We start from the raw sequence: 15,747 nt of genomic DNA on the forward strand, positions 1-15,747 counted from the left end.
CTTCAATAGCAGTGTAGCTGATCAACAGGTGGACCTGATATTATGGTTTTCAACGGTAGTGTTGAAGTGGATTATGTCATTTGAAAACAAGCTGATGTTTTGTTTTGTAAAAAATGATGCTGGACTATTTACCTTCAATTTCAAATATTACATGAAAAGCAAGTTGAGTCTATATCTGGGATCTTGTAGTTTTTCCCTTCAAATCTTGATGTATCAGTTTAAAAGTCTTCATCACATGTATGAAAGTGTAATTGCTTATTGCTTTATTACTATTATGAGCTTTTCATTTTATTTTCTCTTCCTCTAGTATATTACATGAATGCAAAACTCTGATGTTGATGTTTGAGCTGTTTTTTGTCTTCATGTATCCCTCACACATTTTCATGTCGTGCTAATAACTACTACTTGGCTTTGCTGTTGAAATTGTATTGTTTTGGTAAGGAAGGAGGAAGAGAGAGAAAAGCGGTACCAAGAATAGTAAGATTATATTGATACAGCATATAATGACATTATTTAAAATCTAACCAAATGGTCCATTTTACAGTAATAATTAGGTCCAAAACAAGTGTAGTATTACTAGTTTAAGCCCAATGCACTAATATAAAATATACAATAAGACTACTAACCCTAATTAAAATAAGGAAATAAATAGTGAAATATAATGAAAATAGGAAACAATTCCTAAGATTGCTCTTCAATTAGATGAGTAATTGATTCCACGGCATATTTTAAATATCTTATTAGACAGTCTTAAAATATATACTGAGTATATTATGATATATTCTAACATTTGCCAGTTCCTCCTAGTTGAACAACTCTGTTGGTAAAAATAATTTTCCCAGAGTTTTTTTAAATATAAAGACGAGTTTTGACCATCTGGTCTTTTGCAGGCTGTATTGGAGACTGTAGCTAAAATTACTCACGAGAAAGCAAGGAGAAATGATACACATGAGGGCAAGTATGGTCATATGTTGCTTAATGTAGCTAAAATTACTCAGTTGCATCTATAATGGATAATTGAATGTAACTTTATTGGTATACTCAATAAATTTTTTATTCTTTTTGAATGATTATTTTCCTCAGTGGCACAAGATCATTTCAGTTTCAAGATGTTTTCTCCCTGGAAAATGAAGATTTTGATGATGTGACAACTTTGATTGACAAAAAGGTGTGTAAAAGATCTGACTGATGTTAATTACTTTTATTCATGTTTCAACCTGCTTATCTGTTTATACTATTGCATGCCAGGACAATGTCTTTGTAATGTCCAACAAGAAATCCAAATATCCTGTGCTTCAAGTGGATTTGAGGTTAACATTTGTTATCACCTTTATCCTTGTAATTACTATTCAGTGAATGCTTTATCTGCTTTGTTGACTTATTGAAGGATATTGATTGTGTTAAGAAGTTGCTTTAATGTTGGACAAAATGCTATTTTTCTGGGTGATTTCTGCTGGTCAAGATATTGCTGGATTATGGAATGTGTTATTTTAATGATGTGTTAGTTTTTGAAGTCATCAAATATCTTTAGAAGATGTGAAAATGAAAAACCAATCATCTCATTCCCTGTTTTTTTCTTTTCTCCTTTTCATTTTGGAAAAATAAATGGGTTTAGATTTCTTTCTTTATTTTCTCTTGGAGGTTTTAGCAAATGGTTTCAAATTAAAACCTTTTTTCATGTACTTAAATTAGAGGCTAGATATCAAGGCTTTTAAATTTTAGAGAATAGTTTGCTTTCCAAAATGTATCATTTCCTTTTTTCCATGATTAAAATTATAAATTTTACAAAAATATTAGAGATTGATGCCTTTTTATTTTGTAGTTCTTGAATTTGTTTAAGTTTCTGCTGTTTGTACTATTTAGTTTCTACCATGAGATTTTATCAACCATTGAATAATTGCACATTTGTGCAGGCTAATATCAGATTTGGTCGTTGTCATAGTATCTGCAGCCATTGGTGGAATTGTCTTTTCCTGTTTGGGGCAACCGGTCTGTAATTGTTACTATTTCTCATTGTCATGTTTGATGTCCTTTATGCTGTAAATGATTTTCATATTTAAATTATATATTAGTGAGATTAAGGGATTTATTTGAGTTGACTTCAGTGATAAGTAATCTATGCAGAGTGTGGGATTTCATCTTTTTTTAATACATATTGTAGGTTATTGTGGGCTATCTTCTTGCAGGCTCCCTTATTGGCCCTGGGGGTTTGTAATTCATTAGTGAAATGGTGCAGGTATGTTCTGATTCTGAGTGACTTACTATCATTTTTGGCCAAAGCAAGCAAGCTGTGATAAAAATTTAGAGTGCTTAATCTAATCTGTCTTCTTTGTAAAATTTGTGGCCTTGCTTATTGTAGTGTTTACTGGTTAAAGACCACATTTTTATGATTTACAATCTTGAGCATCATGAGATTTAGATTCCTCCATATGAGCATGGTGATCATCATTCCTATGAGTGGTTACTTGAGAATGTGACATTCCTATGTTTGGTACAAGCTTTGAAACAATATTCTTGGATATGGTTGATTCCCCGGAAAGTGACATTCATATATTTTATTTGGGCTATGTTTGGTAACAAGTTGAAAGCTACATGCTTAGAGTTTTTAGCTGTGAAACTAGCTAAGAGTTGTGAACTTGTAGCTGAAAGTTTATAGATGTACAAGTAACTTATGAAATTACATTATTTGGTAAACTAGCTATGCAACTAACTAATTTATATTAAATGACTTAAAATGACATATAATATTATTTTTATATAATATTAAAATTATATATAACTTATTTTAACATATCTTATTAATCAAAATGATATTATTAATTCAATCAATAGCTTGAATTTATTTTTAAAATTATTAGTTTTAACATGTTATGTCAATAAAGATTACATGAAATGATTTAAATAATTTATTTCTTAATCTTAAAAGTATTGTTTATCTACTTAATTTATTTTTATCTAACAAAATATACTATTAATTATTAATGATAGAAAGATAAAAAAAATAGAGAAAAGAAAAATGGAAGGGACTTTTATGAAGATGAAGAGAATAAAATACTAATAAGATTAACATAATAGGGTTTTAATTGTGTGAAGAATGTCATTTTAAAAAAAATATGAAGGGTAAAAATGTAATAAAAAAATTAGTGGCTAACTTTTGAATTTATCAAAAGCTACAAAATTTTTTCATTTTGTATTGACCAAACAGTTTTACAAACTTATTAAGCAAGTCAATAAGCTACAAACTCCTAAATAAGTTTTAAGTTACTTTTACCAAATATAGCCTTAATTTCTTCTCCCACAGGGAGAGGTGGAAATGTTGGAAGTTACCTTGTAATGTGGTAGTAACATACCTTCCCCCTCCACTATCATTAGAAATTTCAAAATGATTCCCAAGAATATTAATTTCTAACCAAACATATCTATGAATTATGCAAATAATATTTTTGTTTATACTTTTCCTGTGAATATAAAATATACCTTGAAACAAATACCCTGTAAGTATGATGTTTCAAAGTTAGGAATTTGGGTATATTTAAGTTTTGAATGGTTGGTCAGGCAACTTGGAATCAATACTGTAATTAATTTGATAATGTTGTGATTACCATAATTAAGACATTATATAATTACCATAATTAGACCAGATTTTTTTTTTTTATTTAGGATAGATTTGAAATGTTTCTGTAATTAGGATAGATTTGATTGACTATGATTTGTAGAGTTTTTTATTGGATATGATCCTCTTGTAATTACTACAATTAGGACAGAATTAGCCTACAAATACAGTGTAAAATTGCTATAATGATTAAACAAGAATTATTCAAATTATTCCGCCCATAGTTATCTTTTCAAGTTGGTATTAGAGCTCCTGATCTTAGGGACTCTGCTTCCGCACTAAAATAATAGCCACTTTCATTGCGGACTACCCCAGTATTGCCTTCATTGCACTCCCTTAGTAACGGGTGTGTGTTTTCCAGAGCGCAACCCGAAGCCACATCACTAGAAACAGCCACACACTCTGTCACAGTCCCCAGCGCGTTTAACCCATGTGCCACTCTAACGACCTCCATTCCTGACGCCTTTGCCACCACACAAGTCGCCGGACCTTCCTGGTTCTACTCCAGTGATCTGCTGGTTCTTACATCTTACCTCCCTCGCTTTCTTCTAATTGTTAATGGCTACCGAGAACCCCATCTTTGCTCAAGAACTAGGTCACCGAGAGGAGCACTGGTACACCTATTGTAAGAAGTCAGGCCACACTAAGAAGACATGTTTTAAACTTTATGGGAAGGATAAGGTCCTTGGACGCGCTGGAAGGTTTAAGGGTATCTCACAAAGACGTGCCAAACAAGCAACCTTTGACTCTGAGATTACTAGTGAAGATCCTCTATTGTCACAAACTAAAGAAGAAATCCTAGCCCTTAGCAAGGAAGAACTGGAATGATTACGAACACTCATGGAATCCTTAAGCAAGCCATCTGGCACTTGTTCTCTGTGACTCGTAAGAATTTCAGCTTCTTAACCTTTAATTCCTCTAGTACTGAAGATCTCTAGATTATTGATTTTAGTGATACTAATCATATGACATCTCACCGTTCTTATTTCTCATCCTACTCCCATCTATTTGGTAAACATCACATCACTGTAGCTAATGGGACTCATACTCTAGTTATTGAATGCGATGATGTTAAGGTTCAACCATCTCTTCAATTGAATAATGTGCTTCATGTCTCCAAACTTTCAAATAATCTTGTGTCTATTCATAAACTCACTCAAGATTTAAATTGTGCAGTAACATTTTTCAACTCCTATTGTGCTTTCAAGGATCTTACTACAGGGAGGATGATTGAAGTTGCTAAGGAACAAGACCGGTTATACTACTTACAACATAAGGAAGATAAGGGCAGTACCAAACAGAAGGTGTTCTTCTCCAACCATCATACAAGTTCTGAATCTAAAAATTCCCAAATTTAGCTTCAACATATGCGTCTTGGGCATCCTCCTTTCAGTGTCATTAAGTCTTTGTTTCCTCACTTATTTAACAGTGTTTGTTGAGTCATTACATTGTTACATTTGTCAGCTTACTAAACATCATTGCACAACTTTTCATCCTAGTAATAATAAAAATGCTGAACCATTTGATCTTATTCATTCTGATGTATGGGGTCCAAGCCCCAATATTAATATCATCAGTGCAAAATGGTTTGTTTCCTTTATTGACGACTGTACAAGGGTTACATAGATATTTCTCATGAGAGACAAATTAAAGGTGTTTCAATTACTTGAGAATTTTTACAATATGGTTTACACACAATTTGGGAGAAGAATTAAAAGATTGTGTTCAGATAATGGAAAGGAGTATGTGAACCAAAGCTTCTCCACATTTTTCAAAGATAAGGGCATTTTTCATGAGCTCACTTGTGTACATACTCCACAACAAAATGGGGTCACAGAAAGAAACCTCTTGGAAGTTGCTAGAACATTGCTATTCTAAATGTCTGTCCCAAAGTCCTATTGGGGAGAGGCCATCTTGACCGCTACCTACTTGATAAACAGGTTACCCTCTCACATTCTAAATGGTGTCAATCTTGTCCAACTTATGAACTCCCTCTTTCCTAATGTTCCCATTATGAGTAGTCTTCAAAGTCGAGTCTTGGGATGTTGTGCTTTTGTTCATGTTCATGGTCCTCATCAAGGAAAATTAGACCCTCGAGCTGTCAAATGTATCTTCATAGGGTATTCTCTTAACAAGAAGGGATACAAATGTTGCCACCCACAAAGTCATCGTTTCTCTATAGATGTCACCTTTCATGAAACCTTGTCCTTCTACACTAGTACTCAGCTTCAGGGAGAGAGTCGTTTGGAAGCCGAGTTGTCCTCAAATGAGTCATCCTTTTTTCCTCTTATCCGGACTTGACTACTGAGAATGATACTACCTTTGACAAGAGCAAGAACTCTGAAACAGCAGCATATCAGCAAAGAAAAAAATCCGACTTGGTCCAAAAGTAGCTCAGATTGCCCAAACTAGAGGTAATTACATTCTTGATTCTCTACACAGACCTTTAAATAATTTTGATGAATTACCAATGCCTTGAGAAAAGAAAAAAATAACATGCACAAAATATCCTATATCCCAGTTTGTGTCTTCTAAACACCTTTCTGTGAAGCACCAAAACTTTATTTCAGCCATTAATTTTGTTATAGTCCCAACTTCAATACAAGAAGCATTAAAGGATGAGAACTAGATTCAAGCCATGAATGAAGAAATGAATGCATTAGAAAGAAATGATACGTGGGAGATTGTTGAAGAGCCAAAGAATAAGAAGATTGTGGATTGCAGGTAGATACACAATGTGAAGTGTCACTTACATGGTATGTTGGATCGATATAAAGCTAGACTAGTCGCAAAAAGGTACACGCATACCTATGGGATTGACTACAAGAAAACATTCGCCCTGGTAGCCAAGATAAACACAGTGAGAATAATCATTTCCTTAGCTGCTCACTTTGGCTGGAACATGCATCGACTCGATGTTAAAAATTCTTTTTTACATAGAAAGTTGGAGGAGGAAGTGTATATGCAGATTCTACCAGGATATAGTAGCATTAGCGGAGGAAATAAGGTATGTCGATCGAAAAAGGCGTTATATGGACTCAAGCAGTCTCCTTGTGCTTAGTTTGGAAGGTTCACACAGGTTATGGTATCCTTAGGGTACAAACAAAGTCAAGGTGACCATACTCTTTTTATAAAACATTCTCGAGATGGCAAACTTACTCTCCTTCTTGTCTATGTAGATGATATGATAATTGTAGGAGATGACGAAGTTGAAAAACATAATCTAAAAAAGAGGTTGCCTACTCTCAGCAAGGTATCTTTATCTTGCAAATGAAGTATGTCCTCGACCTTCTTAAGGAAATTGGCAAGTTGGGATGTAAAACTGCTAGAATTCCTATAGAACAAAACCACAGGATTGAGAATAATGAAGATAGCCTAAGGGTGGAAAAGGCATGATATCAGAGGCTGGTGGAAAAATTCATTCATGCATGATCCTCGAGAAAGACATCTACAAGTAGTAAATAGAATCCTTCAATACTTAAAGGCAATCCCAGGGAGAGGATTCCTTTTTAAGAAAGAGTGTGATTTGTTTGTAGAAGTATACACAAACGCAGAATATGCAGGGTCTATTATGGATAGGAGATCCACCTCAGGATATTGTATGTTTCTTGGAGGAAATTTAGTAATTTAGAGGAGTAAAAAACAAAATGTGGTTGCAAGGTCAAGTGCTGAGGTAGAATATAGAGGTATGGCTCAAAGGGTGTGTGAATTGTTATAGCCAAAGATCATTTTAGATGACCTTCAAATAAAGTTTGAAATCCTTATGAAACTGTTATGTGATAATAAATCTGCTATTAGCATAGCTCATAATCCGATCCAACATGATTGAACCAAGCACATAGAGATAGACAGACATTTCATTAAGGAGAAGTTAGATAATGGTCTTGTCGTCACATCATATATCCCCTTTGGACTCCAATTGGCAGATACATTCACCAAGGGGATTCCCATTGATTGGTTTTGAGAATTAACTTGCAAGCTGGGAATGATAGATATCCATTTACCAGCTTGAGGGGGAGTGTTGTGATTACCATAATTAAGACAGATTATAATTATCATAATTAGACCAGATTTGTTTTTTTTTCTTTCTGTGATTAGGACAGATTTGATATGTTTCTGTAAGTAAGACAAATTTGATTGACTATGATTTGTACAGTTTTTTATTTGATATGATCCTCTTGTAATTACTACAATTTGGACAGAATTAGCCTATAAATACAGTGTAAAAATTCCATAATGATTTAACGAGAATTATTAAAATTATTCTGCCCATAGTTATCTTTTCAAGTGATAATCAAGGGCTCGATTGGTGGCTGTTGAATACAACAGAACTAAAAATAGATTCAATGGTTTGATAAATTCCCAGCATGATTAGGCCTAAATAAAGGTAATCTATAGTCTTAGGGTATTAAGCATTCTTTGGAAGAAATTGAATTGTGTAATCCAATAAATTTTTATTTTTTTTGTGTAATCTGATTTTTTTAAAACAAAGAATTGCTGGCATTTTTTTTTGTACAGACCTTGACTAGGGATCACAAAAATTAACCCAAAAAAAAAAATATTTTGAAAATAATTGTTGCCCTAAAACTGAAGTAAACTGATCTACCAGCTTAACATATTAATTAATATGATATATGCACCAGTAATACAGCATATAGAGTAACTTTTGATAGTCCATGGCTATCTGCTCCATCCATGGAAGAAACATTGAAAGAGTAATATTTCCATTGGGTTTTGTAACATTAATGCTTGATTTAAGCTTAATTGTTCTTATGTTGACACTTTGCATTGGAACTTTAACTTCCTTCCCACTTATATGCAGGTTGAGACTGTTGCACAATTTGGGGTAGTGTTTCTTCTCTTTGCTTTGGGGCTGGAATTTTCTCTTGCAAAGGTTTGTTATTCATGTCTTGCAAAACCTTCTTTCATAGTTTCACATATTTAATGCTTATAAGCTTGATTCTTGCTAAATCTCAAACCATATGATTTTAAGATTGAATGGAGGTATATATATTATTCTTGTCTAAGGTTTTTGATTTGCATCTGTAGATTACTAAAACTTTTTTCTGTTTCCATTTTCTAATTTTGAAATTTTTATGCATGCAGTTAAAAACTGTGGGGCCAGTTGCTGTTCTGGGAGGGCTACTTCAAATTGTCATTTTTATGTTCATGTGTGGCATTCTTTCCATGGTATAGTGCTGACTTGTCTTGATATAGTCTTTAATAAAATTAAGGAATCTGACTATGTTATAACAGATACTAAACGTTATTTTCCATTTGTTTACAGTTATTTGGAGCCAAATTGTCTGAGGGTGTTTTTGTTGGTTCCTTTCTCTCAATGTCATCAACAGCAGTGGTATGTTTTTATAACATTTCCCGAACTTACTATATGTATTGTTGTTGTTATTGCTGTGCTTAATAGATTCTAAGCATGGGTTGTTATTTACTTTCACCTTTACCAGGTGGTAAAGTTTTTGGTGGAGCGGAATAGTAGTAATGCTCTCCATGTTCAAGTTACGATTAGGACTCTTATTTTTCAGGTATCTTTCTTGTTGGGTTTTAATTGTTAAAGCTCAACCCACTAGCTTTTCATAAAGTAATGTGCTCTAAAGTTAGGCTTATCTTTTGCATTTCAATCTGTCCTCTACCACTTGTTATATCAGGATTATGCAGTTGGTTTACTATTTGCTTTGCTCCCAGTTTTGGGTGGTAACAGTGGCCTTTTGCAAGGAATAATTTCAATGGGAAAACTGTAAGTATGTGTACATCTGCACTTTCTTTCTTTGGTTCTATAGTATATAATAAACCCCCTTTTCCTTAATGAACAATAACAACTTGTTCAGTTAATGCAAACCAATTGAATTATTGCATAATGTTGTAATATACTTGTACAACTTTCTGCTGTCATACGTGCTGAACCTGAATTTAAGCCTACACTGTACCTCCCTGAAGTTTTTGTCCAAATTAACTTTAGTATACTAGCACTAAGATATTACAATTTAGAAACAATTCATGTAATGATCTCTATACCTAAAATACTGAATTTTACCAAGATATATTGAGATTTGTTTTCTAAAGTCGATAAAACAGAGCACTGGGAAATATGATGTATCAAGTTGGATGTTTTATGAAGAGAATGACCAGAAGAAAGCAGTTTTATTGAAATATAGAGCTTTGAAATTTAGGTTGTTGTCATTAGGATTGGATCTAACTATGTTTAACTTCAGGTTTGTAGTGCTGTCTTTGTATCTCACTGCTACATCTATATTGTCCTGGTCATTTGTTCCTCGCTTTCTTAAACTGATGATGCGGCTCTCATCTCAGGTTAGGCTGAAACATATTTGTTTTGCTACCATTTTCATAGCACTAACAGCAGTTCATGAGTTAATGTTTCTTTTTTTTCTGCTCTCCAGACAAATGAACTTTATCAGCTAGCTGCTGTTGCTTTCTGCTTGTTATCTGCATGGGTGAGAAAAACAAATGCTGACTGCTGTTAGTGATTCCTTTCAATATACGGCTTCTTTTATTCATAAAAGTTGCGCATTCTTGTTAATGACGGTTGTCTGCTAGACTGCAATTCCATATGCACGTTATTATTTGGGGCACTTCTATCATTTGAAAATAACTTATTTTTATGTGTGGGATTTGAGGGGAAGTGGGGGAGGGGGGGAACAGAATCCATCCTAACTTCTTAGAAAAAAGGATTTAGACACAAAGTCTTGTGTAACATCACTCTTATATGCAATCTAGTAGGGTTAAAAATCTATTTATCTGCAGTCATGTGTACCAATGATGTTGTGCATTTTGTTAACTTTTTAAAATCTCTTTCCAGTGCAGTGATAAGCTTGGCCTTAGTCTTGAACTGGGTTCATTTATGGCTGGTGTTATGATTTCTACTACAGACTTTGCTCAACATACTTTGGACCAGGTATCATTCAAGGCTGATGACTTTTGAGTTGTATCATAATAAAGTACTTTCCTTAGTAGTTTTCTATACCTTGAGCCTTTACACACATTTATCTTTGGATCATTAGATTAGGAGTGCACTTTACTTATTACTGTCTTTGTCATGCAGTTTATTAACTTTATTTGTTATTTTTAATTACCATTCTTTTGTTCAAATAGCCTGGGTTACTATATGTTGGTTCTTTTCCAAACTTAGAAGATAGAAACTGGTTATGCTTTAATTAAATTATTTGAGGTCTTTATCATTTCTCAAACTTGATCTGGGATACAGTTTCTTGGTGCATTCTCTTTTGTATTCAGTTCATGGTTGCTTTAAGGGACTTACTCTCTTCCAAATCCAGACAGATTAGGCAGCATTATTGCTTTTTTATTTTCCTTTTCTCTCCTTTGTATATAAACTCTTGTTCTGAAGGATTCCTTATTATCCTCCTAGTTTTACTTCCTCCCTTCTTTTTCTATTTATTTCCTTTTTCCTATGAAAAGATGTACAAATGACAGGTTTAGGATAATTTACTCTTGTGAATTATTCACTATGCTTCAGTTATCACAAGATTCAAGGAAGAGTTGCTCCTAACAGAATATGTTGATATATTGTAGGTGGAACCAACTCGTAACCTGTTTGCAGCTCTCTTTCTCTCGAGTATTGGAATGCTTATACATGTGCATTTCCTTTGGAACCATGTGGATATCTTGCTGGCATCTGTTATTCTGGTTGTAGTTGTTAAAACTGCTGTTGCTGTTATAGTTACGAAGGCCTTTGGTTATAGCCTTAAGACATCATTTATTGCAAGTTAATATGGTCAACTTCTTGGATAATATAATGGTTAACTATACAGACTTTCATATGAAAATGTCTGTTTTCATGTGACAACTTAGGTTGGTATCTCACCTGCTCAAATTGGAGAATTTGCTTTTGTTCTCCTGAGTCGTGCATCAAATCTTCACCTTGTTGAGGTTTTTGCTCTCTCTCCCACTCCCCCTCCCCCCCTTGCGCCATTGAATTTAAATTCAGAAAATATGCCTGCTGATTAGATTTTGTGATTTCCATTGGTTTTGTCTGGCTACCTGCAGTGAGAAATTATGAACCAAATAGCTTTTAGTAAGTGACTTGTGAGCATGCATGCACCGTATGGCTCATCTGATCCAGGAAGTTAAGCATTTATTTTTATTTAGTTTGCCAATATATGAAGATGGGTGGGCATGGCAATCTGATTTGACAATAGTTGAGGATTTCTGGGAATTGTCCTGCATGAGAACCATAGAAGTGGGATGACACCCATAGATCTAATTGCCTAAAGGTTGAGTCAAATCAAGATATGGTGTTAATCCCACAAGTGTAGTTCCTTGCTAAGCACATGAAAGGAGATCCCCCCAGTGTTCTGGGATGTGCCAACAAAAATACTGGGTTTTGAGTCAGGAGTTCCCAAATGGCTGCAAACAGAAATAAAATCTACTGGGTTATGAAAACAATGAAGTCTGAGAGGGAAAGAGGGGAGGAGTAAGTTATCCCATCTGTTAAGTTAATGCCAGCTGCACACTCTTTGACACCACCTTCTCAACACTTTATTATTGGGTAAAATTCAGGTGAAATCTGTTAAAAATGGATTGGGACTTTCTAAATTAGTAGAAGCCACATCAATTAGTGAGACCTACATGAAGTTGATTCAATAATAGTATGTTAGAAAGTATGTTAGCATTTCTCTATACCTGCAATGACCATCCTAGGCTTCCTAGAAATGAAAAGATCTTTATTTCTGGTGCATTAGATGAATTTCCTACAACAAAATATTTTCTTATGGGCCTGAAAATACAAGTGAAAGTTACTCACAAGCTTAAGTATAGGTGATCTGGTGGCTCTTAAAAGTCCCTTCCTTTTCTATTCTTCTATGATCATAAACACACAATATTCAATGTCATTGAAGAAAGCATTTACATATTCTTGTTGATACGTTTTCTTGGTGATTTTTTGTAACTTATTTATTTATTTCCTATTCTCTCTTACTCTCACTTGCTGACCACTGATTACAATATTTTAGGGGAAAATGTATCTTCTTCTTCTAGGGACAACAGCTCTCGGTCGGGTAATCTCATTTACAACTAGTTGCCCCTTTCGTTCCTTCCTTTGAATTATTTAACCTTACCATAGATTATTTACAGGTTACAACCCCACAGTTGTTTAAGTTGATACCTGCTGTCATGAATCTGGGTGTTCTCATGCATTGGTTCCCCTCTGAAAGTAACACACAAAATGAGGTCTCTTTATCTCTCTTTTATATTCTCAAAATGATCATATAACCGCATGCACTCATAAATAACTAGCGTTCTTTTGAAACCTTATTTTGAGTGTGTCAGAAATGTGGTTCAATTTTTGTATTCACATCAAATCACACTTTGCCATTCAACGTAGGCTGCACTTTTATTTTTAGGGGTTATGATTGAAAATCAAATGAAGACTTTTTGGGGTCAACATTAAATGTTTAATGTGACATTTTGTCTATAAAAAATCACATCACCAGCTTAAAACGCTAAAAGTATCCTTCGCCATTCACTTTTTGTGCCATTGCTTCTTTGTATATAAATAATAGTGAGAAATATTTATATATTTTGTGAAGGCCACTTGTGCTATTACTTTCAAGACAGACATTCCTCACCCTAACTGCTGGCATGGTCCAGCTAGATTTTTGTCTCTTGGCTCTTAAGTAGATGCATCCTATTTCAGGAATCATCTTATAAACAACGAATATTATTGGGTAGTTTAGTACTACTATGCATCCATAGTCCTGGCCAATTATCATGTGACACGTGGTCAGACTGGTTGAGATCATGGACACATAGTAGTCTTGGACCACTCAATAGCTTTGCCATTTCTACAGCTACATTGGAAAACCAAGGATGCTTTGCCTCTGCCAAAAATCATAATAGTATAACATTACCTGTCTTTTGCTCTTTACAGGGGAAAGCTTCACTTAATGAAGCAAACAGAATGTTGTGAGTCCTCAAGTTTTCATGACATCAAATCAAATAGTATATTGGAGGCAATTATCTACTTTTTGGTGGCTAGTGAATTCATGATTTCTTTACTGTGTTTCTGATGCAAGTTGCATGATGAGCTTCACATGAAGCATTCAGCATATTCACTTCCATTGAAAGTTAATGGAAGATCTTGTGTATATAGGCATATGATTTTTGTATTCTTTGAGCAATGTATATAGGAAATTACAAGCCAGTATTGTTGCTTACGCTGATCCTATCACATCATACGCTGGTTTGCCTATATTTGTTGCTATGAAGTTGCTCTAGATGTAATGATTCACAAAATTTTAGAGTAGATAGAATTCACGGTGTAACTTTTTTGTTTAAAGATTCATCTTATCAACATTGTTTCGTAACATATAAGGATCATTTGAATTAAGATCTCGATGAATAATCATGCATGGTGATTAGCTAATTGTATTGAAGTTCCAAATTAACTGGGAAAAGGACTGATTTACAGTTGATGATCAATATCATTTTGAGAACAGAACTGAATACAACAGTTAGTTATTAAAGTATTATCTGACACATAAATTTATTTAGGTTTAAATATTTTTTAGTTAAAAAAATGATAATATTTTGTTTAATATTTTTAAAGAAGTAAAAAATTAAGTTCTATTAAGATTCAATCTTAACAAAATATTTGAATGAGAACATTTTTTGTATAAAAAATAACTCTCAAAATAATATTCAATATGGAAAGTAAATAGTAACAATATTTTAAAACTAAAATGTAAAAGGATAAAAATAAATTAAAAATAAGTTCATATATACACACATAAGTCTGAATCATAGACCCTTATAACTTTTCATAACATGTAAGATTGTAATCCAACCATTAAAAATTTGATATTTACTTATATTTTTAAAATGCGATATCTAATAAAATAAAATGATATAATTGAGTATTTATTAATTTATTTATAAAATTAATCTATTTGATAGAAACTCTCAAACTAATGGTTGAATCGAACAATCTTGTATTTTATAAAAAGTTACTAATATAAATGTGAAAAGTTGGCAATATATATATATATATATATATATATATATATATATATGCATGTACGGGAAGAGAGAAGAAAATAAATTATTAATTCTTGCTAAATAATCAGACACTAATTTGTTAATTTGCTAAAAACAAGTTGAGTATATACATGCACCACTTTAAGAGCAGTTTTCAATCACGATTTTGTTGAATTTTGTTAATAAATTGGGATCAATATTTCAGGTTTTAAATATAGTTGTGCAAACAAAAGAAGATAATGATTATGCCAAAAAAAAAAAACCTTGTAAATATGGCCTTCTAACAGACCTTGGTTTAGGCTTGATTCTGGCCGTTCTATTTTTTTCTCTTTTTCAATTATTTAGTTAAACTTATGAATACAGACAGCGGCTGCAGATATGTTGCGTTGAACGATTATAGTGCATTGCCCAAACTAACACACGAAATGGTGTGAATCATGGTTCAGTTTGTTTCGATCCATAATTTGATTTGATTTTACAAAATTCGTAAACTTCCATGCATCTAATTAAATCTGCACTTTCTTTGTTTGTTTTCCTTAAAAAGTTACAAGATTGTTCATCATAACAGTAAAAATGGTAACTACATTTAGCGAATGTCAAATAATTTACCAGAAAAAATGATTTTAGCTGCCCAAAGCATCAACATTATTACAGAAAAAAATTATATAAAAAATTTAATTGAGCAAGTAATGCTACTTAAATCTGACAAGAATGATAAACCACGACTACACAGTAAAATTTCAGTAGTTGTTACTAGAGGACATAAATTGAGCTTGGAATAGCATGAGTCCTCAGCAGCACTTTCCTTTTGGCCTTGGGGAAGGAGAGAATTGAAGACTGTACTTTTTCCTTTTTGTCAGCCCAGCAAAACCTTTATTTTTTAGCCTTTGGCAAATCTGAGGCAACGGTATTTTTCACCACTTACTGTAATTTCAAGAGCTCCATCTTGGTTATCTTGATTTGATGTTGTTCCCATTAAGACACTTTTCTCTTTCTCAAGATTGTCTCTTTCCATCTTCAACAGTTCTTGTGATTCTTGTATTTTGTTTGATGGGTTTAGTTGGAAGCTTTCAAGAACAGGGTGCACTGACTCTTTTCACAAGATGCCA

At 33.3% G+C, this 15,747-nt stretch overlaps 1 protein-coding gene across 1 annotated transcript; it reads left to right on the top strand.

The window, feature by feature from the left end:
- Positions 1-2,198: 2,198 nt before the first annotated feature.
- Positions 2,199-13,950, top strand: LOC113868188 (K(+) efflux antiporter 5-like). Its single transcript, XM_027503795.1, has 13 exons — positions 2,199-2,236; positions 8,436-8,507; positions 8,720-8,803; positions 8,901-8,969; positions 9,076-9,153; positions 9,277-9,365; positions 9,841-9,937; positions 10,027-10,105; positions 10,446-10,541; positions 11,177-11,533; positions 12,616-12,660; positions 12,737-12,832; positions 13,533-13,950. Exons 1-9 carry the CDS (start codon positions 2,228-2,230, stop codon positions 10,451-10,453), a joined length of 585 nt encoding a protein of 194 aa, XP_027359596.1. The 5' UTR covers positions 2,199-2,227; the 3' UTR covers positions 10,454-10,541; positions 11,177-11,533; positions 12,616-12,660; positions 12,737-12,832; positions 13,533-13,950.
- Positions 13,951-15,747: the final 1,797 nt, after the last annotated feature.

The sequence above is a fragment of the Abrus precatorius genome, unplaced genomic scaffold, assembly GCF_003935025.1.
Source record: "Abrus precatorius isolate BTA unplaced genomic scaffold, Abrus_2018 Scaffold5, whole genome shotgun sequence".
NCBI classification, from domain to species: Eukaryota; Viridiplantae; Streptophyta; class Magnoliopsida; order Fabales; family Fabaceae; genus Abrus; species Abrus precatorius.

Coding starts and splice junctions, on each gene's coding strand:
- LOC113868188 (XM_027503795.1), top strand. Junction 8,804..8,900: donor TGTGTGGCATTCTTTCCATG/GTATAGTGCTGA, acceptor ATTTGTTTACAG/TTATTTGGAGCCAAATTGTC. Junction 9,938..10,026: donor TGATGCGGCTCTCATCTCAG/GTTAGGCTGAAA, acceptor TCTGCTCTCCAG/ACAAATGAACTTTATCAGCT.